The 26,183-nt window shown below is 48.4% G+C and overlaps 1 protein-coding gene across 3 annotated transcripts; it reads right to left on the reverse strand.

The window, feature by feature from the left end:
• Nucleotides 1-20,438: 20,438 nt before the first annotated feature.
• Nucleotides 20,439-25,543, reverse strand: PRND (prion like protein doppel). 3 transcript variants are annotated; one of them, XM_084776170.1, is made up of 3 exons: nucleotides 25,461-25,543; nucleotides 22,818-23,415; nucleotides 20,439-22,624 (listed from the first exon to the last, which is right to left on the reverse strand). In XM_084776170.1, the coding sequence occupies exon 2, from the start codon at nucleotides 23,402-23,404 to the stop codon at nucleotides 22,847-22,849; it is 558 nt and encodes a 185-aa protein (XP_084632296.1). In that variant the 5' UTR covers nucleotides 23,405-23,415; nucleotides 25,461-25,543; the 3' UTR covers nucleotides 20,439-22,624; nucleotides 22,818-22,846. The 3 variants fall into 3 exon arrangements, with proteins under 3 accessions (XP_084632296.1, XP_084632294.1, XP_084632295.1); XM_084776168.1 differs by having other exon boundaries at nucleotides 20,439-23,415; XM_084776169.1 differs by lacking the exon at nucleotides 25,461-25,543 and adding an exon at nucleotides 25,263-25,358 and having other exon boundaries at nucleotides 20,439-23,415.
• Between the last annotated feature and the right edge of the window lie 640 nt (nucleotides 25,544-26,183).

Genomic DNA, 26,183 nt, shown 5'->3' on the forward strand with positions numbered 1-26,183 from the left:
GCTCCATGACTTCACAATAATGAACTGTGCCATCACACTGCCACATTTTGGCCACCATGGCATCCCATTCTGACAGCTCAGTGCTGTTTCTGAGTAGCCCTGGCTGTCCTGGACTTGCTTTGCAGACCTGGTTGGACTCAAACTCACGAAATCCACTTGCTTCTCCTCTCCAAGTGCTGGGTTTAAAGGCATGCGCCACCAGGCCTAGCACACAGTGCTCTATTGTACTATTACAATGCTCCATTGTGTTATCATATTGCCTCTTTATGCCAATTACTATGCTACATTTTGACATCACAAAACATCAGAGGGTCATTGTGACATCACAGTGCAATAGTGTTCATCACAATACTGCCCTGTGACACCATTATGCTAATTTTGACATCATTATGACATCATCATGCGACTTGTGACAGTATTATAACATCTTGGAGCACCTGCCTCAGGAGATGGCACACAGTAGAAACATCTTCCTGGTTCTGTCTCGAATTTTGGATGAAGGATGAGTGTGAGAGCATTCATGTGTCTCAGGAGCACTTCCTTCAGCATGGATTTCTGTTCAGGCAGGACCTTTGACTGTGCTACCCCAGCATTCATTAAGGGAAAGGTTTATATAATTCATCCCAGAGGGCACTGTCAAGACAGAAATAGTGCCTCCTGGTGGCTCTAGGAGAATTTCAAGGTCATTGAGAAGGTCATGTGAGAAGGATTTGGAGGATTTGGATTTGGTTTCTCTTTCAACCTGGCTAGGCAATGGCTTATGAAAACAAGCAAGCAAGCAGGTAAACACACAGACACACACACAGACACAGACACACAGACACATACAGACACACACAGACATACACAGAGACACAGACACACACACAGAGACACAGACACACAGACACACAGACACACACACATACAGACACACACACAGACACACACACACACAGACACACACACAGACACATACACAGACACACACACAGACACACACAGACACACACAGACACACACAGACACACAGACACACAGACACACAGACACACAGACACACAGACACACACACACACAGACACACACACACACAGACACACACACAGACACATACACAGACACACACACAGACACACAGACACACAGACACAGACACACACACAGACACACACACACACACACACACACACACACACACACACACACACACACACACACACACACACCAGAAAACCAATTCCCTTGAAAGCATCTTTCCAGCAACTGTGAAAGGGGCTAGAGTTGGGCCCTTGCTTGTCCTGGGTGGTGTTAGGATGCCCTCTGGTGGTGGTAATGTAACATAACATCCACTTCCTTGTTCGGCAAGTGCTGGCCAATGGTTTTGGACATAGTTTTTGACACACAATTCTGGTGCATTTTGCACTTTGGTAGTTTTCCTCTTTCCCTTCCTTTCTTTCAAGATTTGAGACAAGGTCTCACTAGGTCGCCTTGGATCATCTGGGACTTATGTAGACCAGGTGGTTTCGAACTCGCAGAGATCCATCTGCCTCTGCCTGTGTGCTGGTATTAAAGGTGTGTACTGCCATTCCTATCTCTTTTGATGTTTACTGAGTCAGAATTCTCAGGTTCAAAAATCTTGATTTCTTTTATTGTGAGGCTGTGTCCTATGCTGCCCACCTCCAGTTCTCCATCAGCCTAATGGGTATATATTTGTTCTCGTTCTGTGGAGGTGGCTCTTGCATTGGGTTTCCCAATTGGCACCATCTACTGCTACTATTGTTATTGGTTTTACTTAGACTAAAAGCCTCACAAAACTCTGAAAAGACTCAAGAACTATTGCAAAACCTCAGGGAGCTGAGGAGACAGCTCGATTGGGCAAACATGACGAGCTGAGCTTGGTCATTGAAAAAGCTGGGCCAGGCGGTAAATCCTTGCAATTCCAGTGCAGGGGAGGCGGGTAAGGTGAACCCCTCTGGTGTACTGGCCAGCCAGTTGAGCTTACTTGGTGAGGTCCAGACCAGTGAGAGATCTTGTCTTAAACAGAAAAGTGAATGGTGCCTGAACAAAAAACACCCAGCAGCAATGCCCTCTGGCCTCCCACGCACACTCTTACACACACGAGCGCCTGTGCATGCACACACATGCACGTGCACATGGGCGTACACACACCACAGGCACAACACTAAGAACACAAGCTAATGACACTTGTCATTTAGGAGTAAGCATCAGTACCTGTGAGGGATGCTGTCAGGATGGATGCTCGGTTCTGAGATGGCTGGGGATAAGTGATCCTGAGCAGAGGCCCTGTCTCGTCATCTCTAACGTCCTTAACTGCTCTTTGGTTTTGAGAACCTCAGCATCCTTCTATGCAGAGACAGATACAGAAGCACAGACTTTTCTCCTCTTGAAAGGACGCAGGTGAGATAGATCTAGGCTCATCCTAACGTCTCCATATTGTCTTATCTGTTGGGGCCTGGCCACCAAACACATCCATTCAGAGGAGCTGGGAGTAGTGAGATGCACAGAGAAGCAATGGGGAAATGGGCGTCCCAACGTTTGCCTACCCAGAAGTTCTTAACAGGATTTTAGACAAGAGCCTTAAACAGATGCGGAAAAATCCCCATCCGCTGACCTCGGTGCCCATCTTTTGAGCTGGTGCCTGGTTGGACCGTGATGTCATCTTTAGTATGTTCCCAGGCTTTCACAGTTCCCATCTCTCTGCACAGTGCGGGAGCTGCTGGGCCAGCTGCAACCTCTCCCGGGTGTGTGTGTGTGTGTTGGGGGTGGGGTGTCCGACTTTCCTCTCTTTCTTTGTTCGGTGGGTTTCCTTTCTGGACAGCCCCTAGTCTTGCCAATATCAGGAAGCAGTGACAAAAGCCGGAGCCAGGGTGTCCTTCGGGGGCCCCTTGAGTGCCTCGGTGTGCTGGAGACTTCCGAACAATGGTGCTTGAGAAAGCCTGCCTTCTGTTTCCTCAGGACGGACACCTTCCTCCTCACCTCCTGTTTGGGCTGAAGCCATTTCACTTGCTCCTCCGGCAGAGACACCCACTGCAATGGGTGCCTCGAGGAATGAGTAAGGTACAGGATAGGCACAGGGGAAGGACTCTCTGTGCTGCGAAGCTGGGACGTAGCCTGTGAACTTGAATTTCTCATTTGTGTGGTTTTGAGGTCTCTCATTCTTCAAAACGAGAGGACAGAGCCTAAGGCCGGCCAAGCCTTGCTTCTCCCTCTACATTTCTGTAGGGAGCTTTCTAAGGGTCCCCACACATGTGCTCCATCAGATCTCCCTCAGCACCCCAGTCCCACCCTGGGACCACAGCAGGAGCTACTGCCCATCTCTGTCTGACTCTGATTTTGTCTCTGTGTCCGTCTGTCTGGAGCCATGTGGAGCAGCCCAGAGCCACCTTACCTTACGTGGCAGGCTTGCTCGTGGGTGAGGATCCCTTGCTCCTGGCTAGGCGAAGTCTGCGGTGTGTTCTGCATTCTCTCAAAGCGTCCTCCTGTGGCTTGAGACCATGCCTGGCCCCTCCTCCCTGTGCTCCTACGCAGAGCATTTATGCTTGAATCCTGCCTCAGGCCTTGCTGTGGGATGCACCCCATCTCGTATGGCTACTGTTGGGAAGTTTGGGTTTTGAACTGTAGTTATAAAGGACAGAAGATGGTCCTTTTCATGTCAAGAATGTATTGAACAATGTGGAGACCTCCTCTAGGGCTGAGCAAGGAATGGAGTCACTGTGGTCCCAACAGGATGGTATTTGGAGGGACCCCTGGGAGCCCAGCCACACTTCATTCAGAGCTGAAGACGCGGCCATTAACAGCGAAGGTGTCATCGCCCCCCACTCTTCAGCTAGTTGGCCCGGTCTCATGCAACTGGCAGGGCCTTCAAAAGAGAAGGTGCCAGGTTTCCCCTGAGAGGCTGTGGCAGACAGCGAGGGCTAACAGGCAGAAGGACCAGCCACACTACCATGACAGAGAGCATCCTTGCAGATCTGGCATTTTCCAAACCTCCGGTCAGGGCTCCTGCTCTTGCTGTCCTGAATGTCCTGCTTTAGGTTGGGGGTTGTGTGTGTGTGTGTGTGGGGGGGGAGCACATAGGCAGAGGGCGTCTCCTACCCCTCTCCACCTCCACATGGAACCATGACCCTCAGTGGGAGATTCCAGCAGACCTTTCAGCCATCCTAGTGGAAAGTAGAAAGCAATAAGGCTTATTAAAAAGAGGCAACGAGGGGCAAGCAAAATGGCTCAACAAGTAAAGGTTCTCGCCTCCAATTCTAATGATCTGTTTGATTCTCAAAACCTATGACATGAAAGGAGAGAAATGATTCCCGCAACGTGAGTTCTTATTTGTGTCATGCGCATGTCTGCACACACACTCATACTCAAGCACATGTACACACGGTAAATAAGTAAATATAGAAATATAAACAATTTTTTTTAAAAAAGAAAGAAAATGTGGCAGTAAAATATGAATGTGACTGTGGTGATTTGAAAGAAAATAGCCCTCATTGGCCTATAGGGAGTGGCACTAGTGGGAGGTGTGGCCTTGGAGTAGCTGTGGCTTTGTTGGAGGAAGTGTGTCACTGACCGGGCAGCCTTTGAGGTTCCAGATGCTCAAGCTAGGCCTAATGCTGCCTGTGGATCAAGATGTAGAGCTCTCAGCTGCCTCTCCAGCACCATGTCTGCCTGCGTGCCGCCGTGCTTCCCGCCATGCTGATAATGGACTAAGCCTCTGAACTGGCAGCCAGCCCCGGTGAAATGTTGTGCTAAGAGGTGCAGTGGTCATGGTGTCTCTTCACAGCCAAAACAAACAAACAAACAAACAAACAAACAAACACCCTAACTAAGACAGCGACAAAAGGAAAAAGAAAAAAAAAAACAAAGCAGCGAGTGTTTTGAAGCCTGTATGTACCCCTGCTGTCTGACAGCGGTACAGAATCACCAAGTCTCAGGCTCCCCTCTTTGGTAAAACCAGCTGTTTTACTAGGGTTCATCTGGTATGTTGTTTTGGGGGAATAAAGCAAGCTCCTCTTGACTCTTGGAAGAGATCCTGGGGCACAGTATTCACTCAATAATTCTGGCAGCCGAATTTGCCATTTTCAAAGTAGTAACATCTGTGTTGTTAAATATTTTGTCTTCATTTGTTACATTAAAGTTTTTACTAAGTTGTTATCTGTGTGTGTGAGAGTGAGGGGGGATCTCTTTTGCACATCTGTCAGTTGACATTGTGCTGTGTCACCAAGCGGGCTTTTGAACACCAAGGAGTTCTTCTGTCCCACGTCCAATCATGTAGACACACACTGGGAGCAAGGATGCAACTATTATGCCAGATGTTTAGATGTGCTCCGGGGATTTGAACCCAGGACCTCACATTTGCATGGCAACTGTTTTACCCACTGAGCCACCTCCCCAACTCAGCAGCATCTTTAAGCAAGTCAAGTGCATGAGAAATGGGTAAGTATGAGACACGGAATGTAAACCTCCAGCAAAATATGGGCTTTCATTTCTCTGGTCCTTGAGCTCCCTTGTGGACAAGGTGGTCCCCTCTCACCCGACCCCGAGGTCATCTGCATGAAGCACTGTGGCTTAGAGCTTTGGGACCTGTTTGGGGCTGGCCTTGCTCTCAGCAACAGCCACAGTACTACCCAACAAGCTACGCTGATCTCAGAGGAAGCTTGTGGAACCTACTGAGACCTTCTTGCCTTTGCTACTGCCTCACAATTAGGGCTAATAATTTTAAAGTCAATAGATGGACAATCAGTGCCTCAGCCTTGGCCTTCATCTTCCATCTTTATACAACTTGGAGCTGATGGGCACTGCAGGAGTCCTCGTGGGTCCCTATGTAATACCTGACAGAGGAAGAGGTGGTCCAGCACGTGAGTGGTTTGTTTAGGGGTGACTCCCTTTAGTGGGCCTCTGCTCTGTCTCTGTGTCACTCTGTCCCCATCCCAAGCAGATCTCATCTGTCAACCTTAGGGCCACACACGGACCTCTGTGTTCCATAACCAGGTCACCAGGACCAAGAATGGCTCCTCTGACTCACACCTGGCTGCTGCTCCTGAGGCCAGGATGGCCTTGTAAAAGTAGGTGTGGCCTTATGGGAGGACGTGTGCCACTGTGGAGGCGGGCTTTGAGGATGCTCAAGCTATGCTCAGTGTAGAGCTCAGTGTAGCACACAGTGTAGCACAGTCTCCTGCTGCCTGCAGATCAAGATGAACTCTGGGCCCCTCTAGCACCGTGTCTGCTTGCACACTGCATGCTTCCTAGCAATGGAAACCCTAAGAATACCTATCTATCTATCTATCTATCTATCTATCCATCCATCCATCTATCATCTATTATTTCTATCTTTATCAACTATCAATCATCTATTTATCAAATCTATCATCTATCTTTATCATCTGTATCTCATTTATCTATCATCTATCTGTCTATCTATCTATGTATGTATCTATGTTTCTTTCTTTCTTTTATCTATCTTTCCTGGCTATTTTATGCCCACTTGACACAAGCTAGAGTTATCAGAGAGGGAGCCTCAGCTGAGAAAATGCTTTAAGATTCAGCTGTAGAGGGCTGGAGAGATGGCTCAGCCGTTAAAGGCTACACTCACAATAAAAAAATATAAGATTCAGCTGTAGGAAATTTTCTTTTCTTTTTTCTTTCTTTTTTTTATTTTTTATTTTTTTATTTTTTAGCTTTTTGAAATGGGGTTTCTCTATGTAGTTCTGGCTGTCCTGGAACTCCCTCTATAGACCAGGCTGGCCTTGAATCCATAGAGATCCACCTGCCTCTGCCTCCCAAGTGTTGGGATTAAAGGCGTGCACCACTACCACGTGGCCTGGCATTTTCTTAATTAGTGATTGATGGGGCCCAGCCCATTGTGGATGTCTTAGTTAGGGTTTCTATGGCTGTGGACCATGACCATAGCAACTCTTATATTTAAAAAAAAAAAGCATTTAATTTGGGCTGGTTTATAGCTTTAGAGGTTTATTCCATTGTCAGCATTTAAGGAAGCATGGCAGCACGTAGGCAACCATGGTGCAGGGGGAGTGGCTGAGAGTTCTACAACTGGATCTTTGGGCAGCAAGAAGAGAGAGATACTATGATTGGCTTGGATTTTTGAAGCTCCACCCCCAGTGACACACTTTCTCCAGCAAGGCCACACCTACTCCACTGAGGCCACCCCTGAGAGTCCTTCTAAGTGGAGCCACTCCCTGATGACTAAGCATTCAACTATAGGAGCCTAGGGGGCCCATTCTTATCCAAACCACCGCAGTGGGTGATGCCACCCCGGTGGTCCTGGGTTCTATAAGAAAGCAGGCTGAGCAAGCCATGATGAGCAAACCAGTAAGCTGCATCCTCCACGGCCTCTGCATCAGCTTCAGGTTCCTGCCCTCACTGGTTTTGTTGATGAACTGTTCTAGGGAACTGTGAGTGAAACAAACCCTTCCCTCCCCAAGTTGCCTTTGGTTATGATGTTTCATCATAGCAATGGTAACCCTAACTAAGACACTATCTATCTGTCTGTCTATCATCCTCTGTACACACACACACACACACACACACACACACACACACACACACACTGCTCAAGAAAGCTGTAGGAGTCAATTATTCTGGGTGTAGCACTACAGTAATCAGCTCTTTTGGTTGCTGTATAGAAGTCTATGGTATAAGCAGCATGTCATTATGGTAATCCTTCACCTGGGTCTTTGGACGGCTTCTATGTTGTGGCTGTTGTGAATAATAGTTGAACATTTTGATGTAGATCTGTGTATGGCATAGCCCTCTTCTTCCCCCATAGTATCTGTTTTGGACATTTTGGTGTGTGGTGGCACTTGCTGTGGATTTAATTTGTGTTTCAGTGAGACAGAGGGCTTTCATATGTGCTTACTCGACATTGGATAGCCACCAATCACGTCTGTCTTTCTTTCTTTCTTTCTTTCATTCTTTCTGATTTATTTATTTTATGTGCATCTGTGTTTTGCCTGTGTATATGCCTGTGTGATGGTGTCAGATTCCTTGGAACTGGAGTTACAGACAATTGTGAGCTGCCATGTGGGTGCTGGGAATTGAACTCGGGTCCTTTGGAAGAACAGCCAGTACTCTTAACCACCGAGCCTTCTCTCTAGCCCCTTCTTGTTTGGTTTTGAGGTGGGGTTTCCTGACTTGTCTAGGCTGGCTGGCATCTAGTTTCTCCTGCCTCAGCCCCTTGAGTCTTGAGGGTTTCAGGTGTGGCTCTCCCTCACTTTTTATTTGTACTTTCTTTTAAACTGTGATAAAAAAAACTGTTTCCTTTTTTTCTCTTATGTTCTTTCTTTCTTTCTTTTTGGTTTTTCAAGACAGATGTGTGTGTGTGTGTGTGTGTGTGTGTGTGTGTGTGTGTAGCCCTGGCTGTTTTGGAGCTCACTCTGTAGACCAGTCTGTCTTCAAACTCACAGATCTTCCTGCCCCCGCCTCCCCAATGCTGGGATTAAATTAAACCACCACAGCCCAGGTTTCTCTAATTTTCCTAAAAAAATTTACCCTTGTCGACTTACATTTAATTGTACAAACATTGCATGAGTACACTGTCATTCATCCTTGTAGTGAGAATTCTGGTTTTTAAAAATAAACACAGAAATACAAGAATATGCTTTCATTTTAATCCCAGGTGTGGGGATATGGGTCTGCTTTGGACAGACCTCAACAGCTGACTATGATTTGCCTTGTGCTCTAGCAGAGGCATGGTTTTGCCAGATGCAATTAGTTTCTGAGAGTATGTGATGTTTGGAATTCTGGGAACTTTTCAGAAAGTATATAAATGCTAGAGCCCCGATACATGGGGTTGGATGGCTGTTGGTCATTTATGGAGATTGGTTGCAGTTTGCTAGTAGCCGTGATCTGTGATCAAAGAAGAAACAAAAGGAAAGAAATTGGATTCAGGGGTTTTCCTATTTCCACTCTCCCCTCTATTCTTGTTTGTCTCCTGTCTAGTGTTAGCGGGTGAAACTGGGGCGGGGCATCAAGCTTGGGGACTGTCTACAAATCCTTACCCACCACCCTGCATAGTCAGTCCAGTTATGGAAGCGCTTTGTGCTGTCTGGACAGTACTCTGCTGTCTCTCATGCTCTGCAAACATTTCCTTATTTTCCATTTTTGTTTCCCCCCCCCCCAAGATGTATTTTTACTATTTTTAAGTTATGTATAAATGTATACGTGTGTGTAGGTTTGCACACTTGGGTGCGGGTGACAGTGGAGGCTAGAGGCATCAGATTCCCTGGGAACTGGCATGACAGATGGTGGCGAGGGACCCGACATAGGTGCTGGGAACAGAACCTGGGTCCTCTGCAGGAGCGATGAGGGCTCTGAACCACTGGGCCATCTCTCCAGTGCCTCCTCTGCCCCCTCTCCCAATTGCTTGTGTGTGTTTTTTTAGAGGAATGTCTGTTGTTGCTTAGAATGATTTTATACTTATAGAAAAACCAAAGAGACAGCACAGAGTCTCCATCCACACTTGGCGCCCCACCTTGGTGAGGCAACCAGTTACAGACCAAGCCAGTGCCGATGTGGTTCTCACTGTCACGTCTTTCCAGGCTCCTCTGGGCTGTGCTGCTCCCCTTGTGGATGGCTTGGGAGTTTGGAGGAGAGCTTTGTGACTATCTCCTTGACTAGCTGACACGTTCTGGTGCTTAGACAAGGGGTGTAGATTTTTAGGAAGAAGACACAGGGAAAGCTAGTATTCCCCATGTCAGGAGAACATTCGAGAACCTTGGTAGGATTCATGGCTCCTGCTGTTGACCTTGACCACCAGCTGAGGTCCTGTTGACAGTCCCTCCACTCTGAAGCTGCACAGCCTCTGTCTCCAGCTTGCTTCACTCTTCCTAAGTGGAGATGTGTGCCCCACCCCCTTCCCCAGGATGAAGAGATATTTGCATTCATTGCTTGCAATTACTCGGCTTGGGAGATTCTCTCTTCTTCCCACTTGCTCACATTACTAGGGACTCTCATTGTTTTTGTGGTAGGTTTTTAAACTCAGCACTGCTTTGCTTTGTGGCTCAGAATATTCTGGCTTTGGTCACTGGGGACCCTTTCTATAGCCCTTGTGTTTTGTTGACAAAGACCTGGGAATATGGATGTGTTAGCTTTCTGTTACTGTAGCGGCAACACTACTCTGAAATATTTGATTTGTAAGACAGAGGGTTCATTTTCTTTTTCTTAGTCCTTGCAGGTCAGTCCTACTGCTCTTGGTCCTGTGGTGAGGCAGCACTAATGGGGGGAGACACAGGGTAAGAAGCAGTTCTCCTCATAGTGGCTGAGGCAGAAGTAGACAGGATCCCACTACTGCCTTAAAGGACACATCCCCAGTGACTTAACTGCCTTCACTTTAGGCACCATCCTCTAAAGACCAGCCAACCTCCCAATGGCACGACGGGCTGGAGACACCCAAGACCCAAGCTGTCCCACTGTGTTTGTCTGTGTCTATTTGTTCACGATACTTCTTTTATTTTCTGGCCCCATATGATGCCCCAGTCATCTTGTGCCTTGGACATTCTGTGTGTCATAAAAACTGCCATTTCTCTAAGGATTCTCGGAGTTGGAAAGCAAAAACTTGCGTGCCAGGTGTGTTAGTTACTGATGGGATGGCATTTCTTTTAGGTCTTCTCAGTCAACAGAATAAGAAAATGCGTATGTGTATGTACTATTGGTATGCATACAGATAAGCATAGGATTCTATATGTAGATCTCTGTAGCTGGATTAAGCTAGCCCAGTTAATAGGATGTCTTCACCACAACTCAATTACCACATGAATCATCAGCACCGCCTCTTACTCATCCGTAAATTCCCACTACAGCAGTGAGAAGATCGACTCCTCCTTCCCACCATCCATTTAATTCATTACACATTTCTACTTTGTTTGTGTCGGGCTGTCATTCTACACCTCTGTGGGAAGCAGCTTCATCAGCTGAAGTGCAGAATGAGAGAAATGGAGAAGGCCTTGGGGGCTGAGCAAGCACGGGGCCAACTCATAGTTGGTCTGTGGAGGGTCTAACCTAAACTCCAGATGTGCCTGGAAGTCTAGTAAAGACCCTTGGATAAAAAATGGCGGAAATAAGAGCCACCTAGAGATCAGATCTCCCCAGGGGGGCACCTTGCATCACTTCTTGAAAAAGTATAAGCTGAAGGTTTGCACTCCCTCCCTGATTTTAGATATGTGACCAATGGCTATAAAAGACTGCTTGGTAAGCTTGTGCCTTCGCCCCTCAAGACCAACAGCTTATACGTGTGTCAAGAAGGACGTATCCGTACAAGCAAGGCATGGTGGTATACACCTGTAATCACAACACTTGGGAGGGCAAAGCAGGACTGCCACGAGTTTGAGGTTAGCCTGGGCTACATAGTGAGATTGTATCTCAATCCCACCCCCAGGCTCTCCCTGTTCAGTTCCAATAAGAAGAAATTCATACACATTCCTGAAGAGAATTGCTTGTGACCCTGATCCTGCATAAAGTATAGGGTGGGGAAAGGGCTTGGAGGAGCTTGGTGGGATGTCCTAAGGCACATGCTAGCTTCTTGCAAGCCTGGGGAGCCAGGCAGGCTTTAGGCTATATCCTGAACTTATTGGAGGAGTTGTGGGCTTTGCATGGTGGATCCCTAAAAGGATTTTTGAAACGATGTGATAACAGTTTATTCTGTTTTCTTTGTAGACACTTATATATTTACAGCTCAAGTTGCTTCTGAAGAAAGGATGTTCTTATAAATATTCATATTTCTCTTCAAGAGTTGTGTACTTTTTAGGGTGCAGTTAAACTCTGGAGCAACTGGACTTTTGTGTGAACGAGAAGGGAAAGAAATTCAAACCAGACAACCTTGAGCTACTTATAAAAATGTTGCTATGCCAATGGCGCACATAACAGAGTCTCCTGGGTGGGTGTGGGGACAACAGGAAGGAAGAGATGTGGCTTCCACAGCACATTCGTTTTCTCGCTCATTCGCTCACTGGCCGGATGTGCTTAGCTCTGTGTCAGGAGTTAAATGGTATGAAAGGAGCAGGAGTCTTGTCCTTGCACTCAAGGGTCTCCAGTCAGCTTGGGAGGGAGAACAAGACCAGCAACAGCTAAGGCAGTACAGCATAACCTGCTGGTAAATGTAAGGACGCTGAGACTTCAGAGATGATCTTTGCGGTTTTTGAGGCAGGTGGGAGAATTCTAGGAGTAGGGTATGGCCAGTCCAGATGAATAGTCCTGTGCAGGAAGCTGGTACAATGGGCACATGTCTCCACGGCACAGGACTTATGTGCACTCAGGGACCGATTGCATGGGAAGGGCTCCCCTGCTGGCCTGTGCTCACCAGCAAGCCCTCACACCCGGATGTATCTCATAGACCTGAGCTGTGTCTCAGGAAGGGTGGAGCTTGGGGTGCAGCCGTCTCTTCCGTCACATGCACATTTTCAGTGTGAGCCACTAAGCAGCTCTTTCAAGAACCTTCTCTATAGTTAGAAGTTGAAGCTGTTCTCATCACAGGTGCGATGCACAGTTTATGGTCCTATCTTAAGAATAACATCTGTCAAAAAAAAGCAATTGCCCTACTTTTCACATTGAGTACTGTCAGATGTTTTTAGCATATGCTTTGTAAGGCCTTTAGGCTGAGTTATGGTGCATATTTGCAGTTGAAAAATGAATCCTAAAGCATATTTATTGCCTGGTGTAATTACTAATATTGATTATTATTGTGACAGGATGTAGAGTCATTAAGAAGGCAAGCCTCTGGGCATCCATGTAAGGAATTATCTAGGTTAGGTTAACCAAGGTGAGGAGAGCCACCTTAAGTTTGGGTTGGAATCTTGAGATAAATAAAAGGAGAACGTGAGCTGTCTGTTACTTTTCTATTGGGATAAGATACTATGACCATGGCAACTTAGAAAGGTGTTTAATCTGGGCTTGTAGTTTAAGTGGAGTAGAGCCCATGTTGAGCAAAGACATGGTGGCAGGAACAGTGGCGAGCTCGCATCTTGATCTGCAAGTGGGAGGCAGAGAGAGAGAGAGAGAGAAAGAGGGGGGGGGAGAGAAAGAGAGACCTACAGAGAGACAGAGAAACAGAGACAGACAGAGAGACAGACAGAGACAGAGACAGAGACAGAGACAGAGACAGACTGGGAATAGTGGGTCTTTGAACCTTCAAAGCCACCCCCAGTTACATACCTTCTACAACAAGGCCACACCTCCGTATCCTTCCCAAACAGTTCTACTGACTGGGACCCAAGTATTCAAACGCACGAGCCCCTGGGGGCCCATTCTCAATCAAACCATCACAAGAGCAGAGCACAGCAGCCGTCTCTCTGCTTCCTAACTACAGATGCCATGTGATCCAGACTCAGGCTTGCAGTGCCGTCCTTGCTATGACAGACTATACCTGTTGGCCTTTCATGCTGACTCAAGCTGCAGGGAAAACCTCCCCTGCTGTGGCCTCCCTTTGTAAACTTGGTATACGTTGCAAACTTTGTATACTTTGCAGGAAAGTGTCCAGGCTCCTGCCTGAGGAGTTCCAGCAAGCCAGGCCAGGCGGCCTCAAGTTTTGCCTGTAGGTTCCCCCTACATCTTTCCTTGGGTGCGCCGTGCCCCACCCCTACCCCGTGGTCTTTGACAGAGGTGCTCGGATAGTCAAGCTGTGCTGTTGTCCTCTCTACATTTCAGGAGAGCCAACACCTTAAGACTCCAGAGCTGCTCAGGCTAAATTTCCACAGCCCAGTGACCTGAGATCAGACTCCTGGAGAAACCCAGAAGCTAAAGCCACAGAAAAAACCAGCAGCACCTGAGGCCTCAGTTACGGCTGCTGCTGACAGGGAACTTAGAAAGGGAGGGGTGGCCAGCTGGAATGAATCTGAGAGCTCCTGTGGCCATCTTTGTGGTAACAATGTATAAATTAGCCATTCTCTATGAAACAGGGAGCTTTACATGGCGTGACACTGCCAGCCAGGGACCAGGACCAGGACCAGGAATCTGACCCCTTAGTATAAATTCATAGTTTAGTTAAGGAAAGTTGTTTTGTTTAGCTTAGAGCTCAAGCCCTTGAGGCATGAGTTAATAGGTCCCTCCCTGATACCTTTCCAAACGTCAAAATGGTATTTGCAGCTTCCAACTGTCACAACAGTAATCTGATCTCCAGCCCCTCAGTGGAGCCCCTCCCAGATTTATGCTAATTTTAGGCAAAAAGTCTGAACAAAACCTCACCAATCCCTAAACTGCCCCACCCCATCCCCCAAGCAGCTGAACTAGACACATGGCAAGGACTGATGGGGCTGCCAGAGCCGGCAAGGGTCAGATGGATCATTTTCTCACAGATTCGAGTCTTTGCCGTTTGTTTATTTGCTCCTGTGACTCAAGCTGTCACCATCAGGTGATGAGACCTGTGTGATCTGAGGTGCTTTGAGGCCAGGCTCATAGCAGGCTGCAGCTAAAGGGAATTAAGGCCTCTTGGGAGCTGTCCTTAAGTAGTGTTTGAGATGCTGGTGGGGAGGATGACCATGAGGCATGTGTCCCAGAGCCCCAAGTTGTACAAACCGTGAACTTGCCAGCACTTCCTGTACTAAGTTTCTCTTTGAACTTCCATGATGCATTGGCCCACTGCGTTCCCTCCAGGAGTGGCATGGCTGGGGACCTACGGTGGGACGAAGCCAGCAAGGGGAGGGAAGGAGCAGGAAGATTTTCCCTCTTTAGACTGGATTAAGTATGTTTTACCTTCTCGACTTAAGAGCCTACATTTTTAAATCTTGGCACAGCGGCACAACCCTTAGTTCTGAGGCAACCTCCTGTCTGATGTGCTTGAGGGCTTCCAGAGAGGGTGGGTACCACACTCACTAAAAGGATGAGGAAGCTGAAATTCAAAGAGGAGGCTGCCTGCATTGCTCAGCACTTGCCCAGGATGTACAGGGCTTGGGTGCCTTCCCAGCAGCATAAAACAAAGAGGTTAAATTATTTGATTAAAAAAAAAATCAGTAGGTGTGTATCTGCAGAACCTCTTTGCAGATTAAAATACAGAACCCTCCATCCTCTGGGATTTCTTTTCATCGTTCAAATAGCCATTTTGCCCCATTCTGCCCTGCTCGACACAGGTTGGCTTGTCTGTTCTTGAACCCCGTTAAAACAGAACCATGCAATGTGTACATCTTGAGCACCTGTCCCTGCTCAGTGATAAACTGTATGGTTTGTGCACACCGTTCTCTCTAATCAGTTGTAGGAGTTTTACTCTTTTTCATTGCCGAGTAGCTCTGGGTGGCTCTTTGATAACCTGCCGTTTGACATTTATGGTTTCTTCAGGTTTTGCTGTGGCAGAAAGAAGGCTGCTGTGAATAGTTCTCTTGGGTACATGCTTAGGCCTGGGATTGCTTAGGCCACGTGTTGAACTATTAGAAATTGCCAAGCAGGCTCTCAAGGTGCCTGGGAGTGGGTTTTTAATGGGTTTCATTCTAATTAAATCTTCAATCTCAACCCAGACATCGCTTCTGTAGGAAGGTCTTCCCTGACCTCCAGACCGTGAAAACCTTTTATTTAATACCCAAAGCCCCTTTACTTGTTAATGGCCCTTATCACATGCAGAATTAAAGACTCCAGGTCCCAGACTGATCAGCTATTGGCCTGTTGAAGATTCTGTGCAGTGGACCCCTCTACTGTGTGTCTGGGACCAGGCCAGCCCAGTCAATCCTGTTTCCAAGAGTGACGTGAGGCCAGTGTGGGCAGCTTGGCTGTATAGGAGGCTCACTGTGTCCTACTATCTGCTCTCTGGTTCATTTCTCACCGTTCCCCACTCAGTCTATGTTGGACTCGCACCAGCAGTGCGGGGTGTACAGAACGTGTTGTTCCTTCCTGGCCCTTCATTCTCCTGAGCATCTTATCTTCTGTAGGAGAACATGTCCTCGTGGTCCCATTCTTTCCTTTTGTTAGACTGTGCCCAAGTCTTATCTCGATCACTTGAGGACCCACTTGAGGACCAGCTAAAAGCCCCCATCCTGAGCTCTCATAGTCACATGACAGACCCTTTAAGCCTCTATTGTTTTCCCCCCTCACTGTGGGATACAGGCTTAAGATCTTTGGGGATTTCACTGTAACACCTCCCTTTCAGCAAAGTTCAGGGGGGCGGGGGGGGGGGGGGGGGGAGAAACACAAGCCATTCTCAAACAGACACTCCCTGGACAGGTGTTCTGAAAATGCTGAAACCGAGTCCCTGCGCAGTAGGACTGGGAGACTCTGAGCATGAAGAAGCCAATCGGGGCTGCCTGGCTGGCTCACCGAAGCCTGGTGAGGTCCTGGAGCAGGTGGGACCCTGGGCTCCGACGCCCACTCAGGAGGAATAGACAAAACAGGTGGTGGGGACGAGGGAGCTTGACAGAAGCAGGATCCCGTGGAACCCCGCAAACTCACTGTGTCCCAGGCTCATCTCAGCCTTGCCTCTGCGGTTCTGCAGCCAATGCCCACGGTGCCTGGAGTCATCTCCAGAAATGCAAACTTGACCGCGGCCTTCCATGCCGCTTCCCTCTCACCAATGTTCTTGATGAACAAGGTGTCCACAAAGTAGCTGCTAAAGCCTTCATGGCTTCCTGGAAGATTCTGGACCCCATCCATCCTTCATCCCTTTCTCCTCCCCTCTGCCACTGAGCTACACCTGAGGACATTTAGGGTTAGCTGGCACTTTCTCATGTCTCCCTCGGGCTATGAACATGGGAAGCTGGTGATAACGGTTCACTCACGGCGATGTCTGAACAGCCTGGTGGACCATTGGGCGTGTATCAAAAAGTCCATAGTCACTGCTAAATTATCCTCAACTCCATCGTAGCTGATCTCTTTCCCTCTCTTCCTGGGCCCACCTAGTGCTGGGTCTCCACCTGGCTGAGGGGCTGCCTTTCACCCATCCATTTGAGCTGCTGTGAGCTCTGACTTGCAAGGGGAGGGGCATAGAAAATGTTTATGGAAATTAACTAATAATATGTGTAAAGGTTATAACATAAACTTGAACCGAAAGTTGTGTTGGAGCTGGTCAGACTGGCTGTCCAGCATTACACACGTTAGCTCACTCACACTCTACACTTAGTAATATCAAGCCAGTGCCTTGAAATTGGCTGTGTCAGCATTTACACTGTAGAAACTGACCAATAGTGTACTCCCACCTCAATATGGCATACTAGCACACCTCTGGTTATGTACAGGTACAGATGTAGAAATGGTGTCTCTGTCATCTGTTACTGTGTTGCAGCACAGCATAGGAGCTCCAGATGTGGGCAGAAATTATAGATATAAAAATGAAATAAAGATGTGTTGAGCTCACAGAATCCCCCAGGATGAGGCAAAAGTGGACGCCATCTGAGACACTGATACCCAGGGGAAAAGTTATCTGACCTAAGCAAATCCATCAGCCAAGGCCAATGGCCCTGAAAATGATGGAGGCCCCAGCCTACCCCAGGTGAGGCCCAACAGCTGCATTTCTGGGAGCATCTGTCTGAGCAGGTCAGCATCCTCTCAGACAAGAGGAACAAAACTACAGGCAACACCAAGTTCAGCCAGGGGTGCTTCCTTGACTCTGCTCAGAAATCAAAGAAGCCCAGAAATTGCTGCTAAGGTAAGAGTGAGGGATGGGACATGTCTCCACCGTTTGGTCGTTCTAAGTGTGCCAAAGACTAAGGATGACTCACCAACACTTTGCCTCTTGTTCACAGGAAAGCAGAGAGGAAAACATGATTTTGTTTTTGGCTTTATTTTATTTTTATTCTATTTTGTGTGTATGGGTATGCTGCCTGCATGCTTATGAACAGTGTGTGCATGCCTGGTACCTGCAAGGGCCAGAAGACAACACTGGAGCTAGAGTTACAGACATTTGTGAGCTGCCATGTGGGTGCAAGGGACGGAAGCAAGGTCATCTGAAGAACAGACAGTGACGGGAACTGCTATAACCTCTCTCCAGACTCCAAGGACAGGTTTTGGATTAGTCAAGCTTTTGTTTTCTCCCACCTTTTCCTTTCCTCTTCTCTCTTTCTTTTGTTCTGTGGGTTGAATCCTGGGCCTCGTGGATGCTGGGCAAATGTCCTCCCATTAACTTATACCTCATCCCTTTCTGTTCGTGAGAGCTAGGTATTGCGAGAGGGGGAAAAGGCCAGCTAAAAATGTACGCAGCTTAAATACGGGCTTGAGAGTCCTAGAATCACACACCAACACATTTTTAGTCTTGACCCAACAATGAATGCTATTCTCCGCTGTGTCCTTAAAACCTCTCTCCGAGGTGCTGAACTGTTGGTGAGGGTTGCGTGGGGGAGGGGAGATGGGGTTAATACTTAACTCTCAGTCTCGGTCTCAATCCTCGCTTCATCTCTAACGAACACGAGTCTAGACTTCTTCCCTGGACACCCATGGGTGCTGTCTCCACTGCCCTCCACAGTTTCCAGACACTGTCCTTTCTTCCTCCAGGGAGGCCCAGCTGTTCAGGTTAGTACCTCTGGCCCTGACCTGCTTGTTTCCGGCTTCCTCTAGTTCCTTTCTGTCTCCTGTCAATTTCCTTTCACAGCTTTCGGCCAAGTTGGCTGGAGTTAAAACAATCTGCATTGTTTAAGAAGGCAGCACTTCCACAAAAGGATTAGCCCCAAAATAGAATCTGGGAATCCCCAAGTGGGCCAGGCCAACAAAGACCAGTGCACAGGAAAGGTGTTTTGGGGGAAAGTGGTGGCAATTGAGTACTGGAAGATGCACAATTTGCAGGGTCACTTATGCGCCACACAAGATCTTTATGGATGAGGGGTGGTCAGCTCATGTGGCTTACTCTGGTCTGAATTTTCCAGCACAGTTTCAGAGAAACCAATTCTTCTGCCCATCTATCTGGGTTCAGTGCTTGTGTGACAGCTTCCGGGCTTTAGGGTCCAGAGGACCAAACCTTAGTAATTTTTGGTGCCTATTCCTGTTCAAAGATGGCACTCCCCCAAGACCCCAAGCTCAACTAATGGTTCTTATTTGCTAATGAACCAGTTCAGTGTGTTTCTTAGGGACCTTCTTTGGACAGTTTAGGATGGGCTTAGAGATGTCTCAAGGCACAGTAGATTGTTCCCACTGTTCCAGGAAGGCCTGACCTAGTCCTACTGACATGGTCCTGCATTCCCACTGGCAAGCTGGTCTGATCTTCTGCCTTTTACTAAGAAACTTTGTGTGCCCATTTGAAATGGATCTGTTAGCACCAAGAAGCCGAAGAGAAGCCCTGTGCTTGCCTGAGTCTTGGGGGCAGGAAGGGCAAGCGTGTGGCTGCTGGCCTGGCCAGGCTTGCCAACAGGTCTGCTCTTGAATAGAGCTGTGTCTAAGCTTCCAGTGGAGGGGGCTGGGCAGCGGAACTGGTCACAATGACACATCAGTGGAGGTCTTCTTGAACATTCTCTTGGCAAGTGTCTTTTGCTACAATGCCATCTGCCTTTGGGCATGTGAACCCTTTTGCTAGTGTTTCAGTACAGACCTTGGTAGACCCCAGATTGTGCCATGTGGGAATACCCAGGCACATTAGGTTGTCTAGCCTTATGCAGTGGAGAAAAGTGCTGGATAGAGGCGTGGGTGTGTCCGCACTGCAAGTGAAGTGGGCCTTAAGGTCCCTGATTCAGTGAGCCACCACTCAAGGCAGTTACTGGCTGTCAGGGAGCTTGAGGTAGAGAGTGTCACAACCACTGCTGGGGCACATCTCACAAAGCCCAGAGGTGGAGCTTCTGCAGTCTGGCAGGTGCCTACTAGGCCACCAGGGGCACCAGGAGCTGGAGAGAGATGCTGGTCTTTTGCCTAGCTAAGAGGATAGTGTGGCTGCTGTGTGACAGGGCTCTGTCCTGTTCCTATTGGGCCTTGTAATCTGGAACGTTCTTACTGGAATGGAAGACTGGCATGGACAACTTTGCTGAGTCTGTAAAAAGATCAGGGTGAAACTTTACCCCAGGAGTCCCCTCTTACTGGGGGCACAGAGCCTGCTGACACTGCTCTCCGAGTGGAAAGCCCCCAGGCCCGCTCCTAATTTTTAGATTCTCTTCCACATGTTTTGGTACAAGGATCAGGTTTGGACTAGACAATGCTGATGGTTTGGGGCTATCTGAATGGTCCTCAGGGGGCCCTTCTGGAAGCTTTGTGTGCCCTCTGCTGTGTTGAAAGGAGGGGGCATCAGCATCTGTAACCTCAAAGGGATCATCCCCACGCGACTGGGAGAGAGAGGGGGGAGCATCACCAGCTATGTCTGCACACAACTGGGGATGCCTAGTCAAGTCTGAGTTATAGACCTGCTTTGCTTTAGGGATTCTGTGGCAGTGAATGGTTTCTGCAAAATAAATAAATAAATAAATAAAACCACCAGGCACTGTGGCTGTCTGAATAAGGGTGTTTATTGTTTGCAAGATAAAAGCAACCTGAAGGTCTATCAACAAGGAAAGTATTAAGTCAGTCACAGCGTGTCACCTAAAAGGGCATGCCAACTAGTTAGATGCTGTTCCAGAGAGCTTCACGGCGTTCCGCTAAAGGCATGGAGGCAAACTGCAGAGAAACAAATACCATCCACACGACTGTAGCATTTTCAAAGTGGCAACGAAGCAAAATAAAAAACACAAGTAAAGGGGTGCCGGTGTCACCCTAGGGTAGGAGGAGGAGGTGGGCTGGAGAAACAAGAAAAGAGAAGTCATTAAAAAAAGAAAAAAAAATGAAGTTAAGTAAAGCTTTAAGGTACCCAGCTCCCTGTATCAGGGTTGTGAATTTCTACCTGTGCACTTGTAAGTGGGTAAAGGAGTGGGGCGTCAGGAGACGTGAAAACAACATCGACGTGACGTAACTAGATCATGGATAATGGAAGGGATAATCAAACAATGGTTGGGGAAATTGTGCCTGTTGTCAAGTCATGACTTCTAGAATAAGTGCCCTATGGGGTCCTTTTCTTAAAGGCCAAGCCAAGGCCGGATGCAAATGTCCTCCCTCTGATGGGCAAGAGCAAGGACAACTAAATAAGCAAACTTTGCAATTAGATCACGTGGACATTCATTTGCTGTCACAGCTAAGCTTACTGGATAGGATGACCAATGGTATGAGAGAGCTGAACTTTCCACATCAGAATGAAGCTGCCAACAGCTTTGTGCCCTGGTAACTAAGCCTTGAGCCGGGAGCCGAAACACCACCACCATCTAAGAACCATCCTTTTCTTTGCCTCCTTATATTTAAAATCGCATATGTGCAAGGAATAAGCTGTGTGACCTGGGCTTCTCCCCTGCCCTCTGGCTTAGGCGTAGGAGACAGTAGACTGAGGAGCTGTGTAGTGCTGGCAGCGGAATACTGCGGCAGGCTGTGTTCTCTGTGGCCCGTCTGTCTGGCGGTGAAAGTTCCAGTGGAAGGCTGTGTGTCCTTGGGCTGCCCCGCCTCATGTCCCAGAAGTAGCCTTGAGAAGAACTGATAGCAGCGGGGACTCAGGCGCACGAGGCGCACGAGGCACAGTCTATCAGCACTCACGTTCTGAAACGCTGCAGATAAAACCTTTGACAACACCCGATCCCCTTTGCAGATGCTCCTTTTAAAAGAGAATACACCCAATGGCAGTTATCTCCAGATACCGCTCAGCAACTCCTGGGGAGCCCTGAAAGGGGAGGACGGCCTGTAGAAGAGTCTTCAAAGATTAGATTAAAAAAAAAACATTTAAGCAATATTCATATTTTAATATGTATTTAAGTTCACAAAGTGCTATGTCAGCTCTTGTGATGGCAGACAATGATTTTGTTGTTGGACCTCTCTGAAGATGTCATTCTCTTAGGCTTTTTGCCCAGTGATTATGTTTTTGGAGTGTAAAGTGATTCGCGGAGATTAATTAGCCCTTACCAAGTGGTTTTAAAAACCGACAGTGATTTCTTCGGAGAGCTCTGTACAAAGGAAGTGTATTAAAGATGCTCATAGGACACCTAAAAATGCGCACACGGGGCCAGGGAGATCAGAAGTAAACACACAGCTGGGCTTGGTGGCCTGTCTGCAATTCCAGCATCCGGGGCACGGAGGCCAGAAGACCACGGAGTTGGCAGCCAACCTGAGATACATAGAGAAATTCCCATCTACAAGAACAAAACAAAGAATTAAAAAAACAGAGATGCAAATGTGTCACACTTACAAGGGCGTTCTTAACTCTGCAGCTCATTTCAGGGACCCGGAAAGCAAACACCAATCTTTGTGAAAAAAGAATCTAGAAGCCGTAAACACACCCTATCCCCAAGTTGCAAATCTGAGAGGTGAGTGGCAAGTTTCCCTACAGTCTGATTTCTGAGCCTTTGTCTAGTGTCTTGTCTACATTTTTGTTATCCTTTAGTCTTAGGTAAGGTATTAAGGTGCACAGATGTTGTTCAGCACCTTCCGCTTATTTCAGGGTGTGACTTCACGTTTCGCTCCACGCACTTGGACCTGTGAGTCCTGAGGCAGTTCTAGGTTACACACAGCAGAAAACCTGAAAGGAAGCAGGCCTGGGGAACGTGGGCTCTGCTGCTTTCTGACTGTACTGGAAGGGGGCTTCAGCGACGCGAAGCTCAGTTTCCAGGCTGTCCAGAGGAGCTGGGAAATCGGGTGGAGTACACAGCACAGTTTCTTGCGTTCTTTCATTGGGTTATCACCTACCGCCGCAGCTGCAAAGGCAGGAACAAGCCAGGTCCTACAAGGGTGGAGCATGGGGGCACTGAAACACCTTATCAAACACGCGGGGAGGACGGAGAACTTGGGAGGGGCTTTTGAAGTGCCATGAATCACTCGCTATGCTATACGTTGTGCTCTTCAGGATACTCGGAAGCGGAGGGAGGGGTTGGCTAGAGAGAACTACCTCTGCCCACCTTCGCACACCAGCTCACCTCTGGGGGGCTGCCAGCCTCATTGCTGTTTATTTCACGATGAACCAAATCAAAGCCAGCAGGCAGAGAATCGCTGGCTGGTCCATAGCGACCCGTAGCGCTGTTCCCTTTTCCAGCCAAAAATCGCAGTGCTTGGTGGAGCAGATCTCTTTGATGAGCCGCCACAGGACTCGCTGGTGGAGCTTGCTTTCCTGTTTCTCCCGGGAGAACTCAGCCTGGTTGGCTGCCTGGGTGGCGTTGATGCAGCTAGCCACCAGCATCTCCTTGGTCACGTTGACCTCAGAGCAGCCTTCGTAGTAGATCCCATCCGGGAACTGCCAATAATTGGCCTCGTAGTACCTGTTGCCCTCTCTTCCGAAGTCGATGTTCAGCTTTCGGCCTTGCTTGATGAAGGCTCCTGGGCGGTTCCCAGCCACCCGGGCTTCGGTGATCTGGCCGCTGTTGCTGTTGCTGTTGCTGTTGCTGGGCGGGGTCTTCCGGTTCCACTTGAACCTGTGCTTTATGCCTCTCGCCTTGACCGTGGAGAGGTGGCTGGCAAGCAGCAAGCAGAGGATGGCCAATCCCCATATGCCCAGCCGGTTCTTCATGGTGCAAGAATCTGCAAGGGAAAAGCTGGGCTGTCACCCTCTCCACAAGCAGCCTCCCGCCCTCCAACAAGGTATGGATTTTAAGGGAATCCTCAGATCATAATGATGTCTCATCACAGGCTGCCCAGGGTCAAGCCACTACCAGCTTTCTTTGTCTAACCTTTGACTGGAAAGCTGTTGATCACGCATAGGAAAACAGAGGCAGCTTTCTCTTGGGTTTCCAGTCTTTCAAGTCAATCAGTGATTCCTGGGAGGTAAGACTGCAACCAAGGGGCTTGATCTGAGCTGTGTTTTCAATTGCCCTTGCTTTCTATTGCCTGAGTTGGCACCGTTCCAGACAACACGGTCTGCTGTCTACTCCAAGAAAGTGGCCGTTGATTCTAAAGGGACCAGTGAAGGGGAGGAGGCCAGGTTGGAGGGGAAAGACAGGTGAACACGCAGCCAGGGGGCCTCAGTCTCCTGCATCACTATCGCTTTCCCCCAGGGGACCATGTGACCTCTGCTCATCCTAATAGATTTTAATCACACACTTATTAAATGTCGGCTACTATGTCACCACCTTCTGTGGTAATGCTTTAATTCTCACACGGGGAAAATACCTTTATTCTATTTCTTATAAGAAGCTATTCTGAGGTTCAGAGATTAGTATCAAGTAATTTGCCCAAAGCTGCGCTTGTAGTGGGTGGCTAACTCCAATTCAATGCTGACTCTGAGAGCACACCACTAACTGTGTCCCGCTGCCCATGAGAAATTCAGGGGCAGGTGCTGTCAACTGTTTGTGTTGCTGAGGGCAGGATGGCTCCTAAACAAAACAACAAAACAAAAGTCAGGGTTGCTGAGGGACGTCAGGAGACATTAGATCAGTGGCTCGCAACCTATGGTTTGCAACGCCTTTCTGAGGTTGCACATCAGATATCCTGCACATCAAATCAAATATTTCATTCAATTCACAACGGTAGCAAAATTCCACTTGTGAAGTAGCAGTGAAATAATTTTATGGTTGAGGGTCACCACAACATGAGGGACTGTATTAAAGGGTCACAGCCTTAGGAAGGTTGGGACCACTGCTCTAAGAGGGAAGGGATGCTGGGAGTCCAACAGAGGAGCATAGGGGTGCAGAGGACTTCAAGCAAGACTTGGGAGACTGCCAAGGTTACCTATTCCAGGGTGTCCAGAGAGCAGCTGATCTCAGGGCATCCTCCCCACCCCTTGCTCCCCGTCATCATCACCAGTTCTAGAAGATGGAGCTACAGTGGCCACTGTGGAAGTCCACCCTGAAGGCCAGCATCACAGTGTTCCAGCACCAGGGACATAGATTCCTACAGCACAGTGGGGGCAGGGCTATCACCTAGATGAAGATTTACTAAGGGTCCCTGGAGTGCCAGAGCAGGCATGACTCTACCATTCACTACAGCCCCCCCCCCAACCCCCAAGACAAGCTTGATGCCCTTGTTAGACTGTTTAGCTCTGGGGTGATACTGATACTTATCTTAAAAATAAAAACCAGAAGAAGACCCACGCCTACTGCAGCCTAAAAGCATGCCCTGTCACCCATGGAGGATGCAAAGGGACCTCACTGCCCCATCCTTGTGGACACCACCTGTCTTAGCCCTTGAGTAGGTAAAATGTCAAGCCTCCCACACCAATCACAATGAATTCAAACCAATTTCTTCCCAAAGAAGTCCAAGTATGAAGCAAATATTCATTGGTCTCCCAGATAGGGGCTATGGCACCACATTATCAGACCATACACTGTCGCAATAGAAATCTTAAATAAAAGCAATAGCATAAAAGACATTTAAGAGTCGACTATTTTTTTTTTAAATGAAAAGCACAGATTTCTTGAGACAGGACTTACTTTTCACAGACAAGGGCTTAAAAACAGAAACAAAATTCCCACCAGTTAGCCTTGAGGTAACATCTCCCAGTATCACAGGAACCTAGGAATACAGAGGCAGCCAGGAATGAGGCACTCAGAGCTTCCTTGCCTGGGACCGGGAGGCAGGAAGGAAAGTCACAAGCCAGCGCTTGGTCTGGGAAACCCCCTGCCACATACCTTGGTTCTCAGCTACTGTGGCCTCTGGATCCTGGAACCTGCACTTCTCCGGAACACTTTCCCCAGGCCACCACTCAGTTATATAGGCACTTCTGGAGGGGTGGGGTGGTGGCCTCTCTACCTCCCTCCAAATAGGGCAGCCCTTCCCTCAGGGCAGGACCAATCAAGGGCTCGCAGGTCACTCCTCCACCCTGGAAGGCTGGAGTTCGCTGACCTCGTGAAGATCTTGAAGTTAAGAAAGGCCTGAGAACACTATTTAGAACTACAGCGTGGGCAGCTTTCAGTGCCCACAGGCAAGGGGGCCTAAGGAAGCCTTGCTAGACACATCTGTCGCCCTGCCCCTTAAGACCACCCTCCAGAGGCAGCGGGCCTCTTTCAGGCAGCCTCCATGGCAAGAGGCAACTAAATAGGACTGGCATTTGCCTGGACCCCATGTCCTAAAGGTGGAGGAGTCCCTCAGTTTCCCCAGGGTAGGTGGGAAAGCAGGACCAACGAGTGGAGTGGAGAGACAAAGTTGAGGGGTTCCCAGAACTTTGGGCTGTTTGGGTCCCTAGGGATATGTGAGAGTCAAGGTTAGCCCCAAGGCCAACAGGTTACAGACCTGTGACAACTGGGGAAGTAGAGGCAGAAGGAGTAGAAACCAACCATGCACAGATAGATGATGGCACTGAAAGTGTGTTCCCTCCAGGGCCTTTCGTCCTGCAGAAGCTCAGTGCTGTGGCA

The sequence above is a fragment of the Acomys minous genome, assembly GCF_964271855.1.
Source record: "Acomys minous genome assembly, chromosome: 3".
NCBI lineage: Eukaryota > Metazoa > Chordata > Mammalia > Rodentia > Muridae > Acomys > Acomys minous.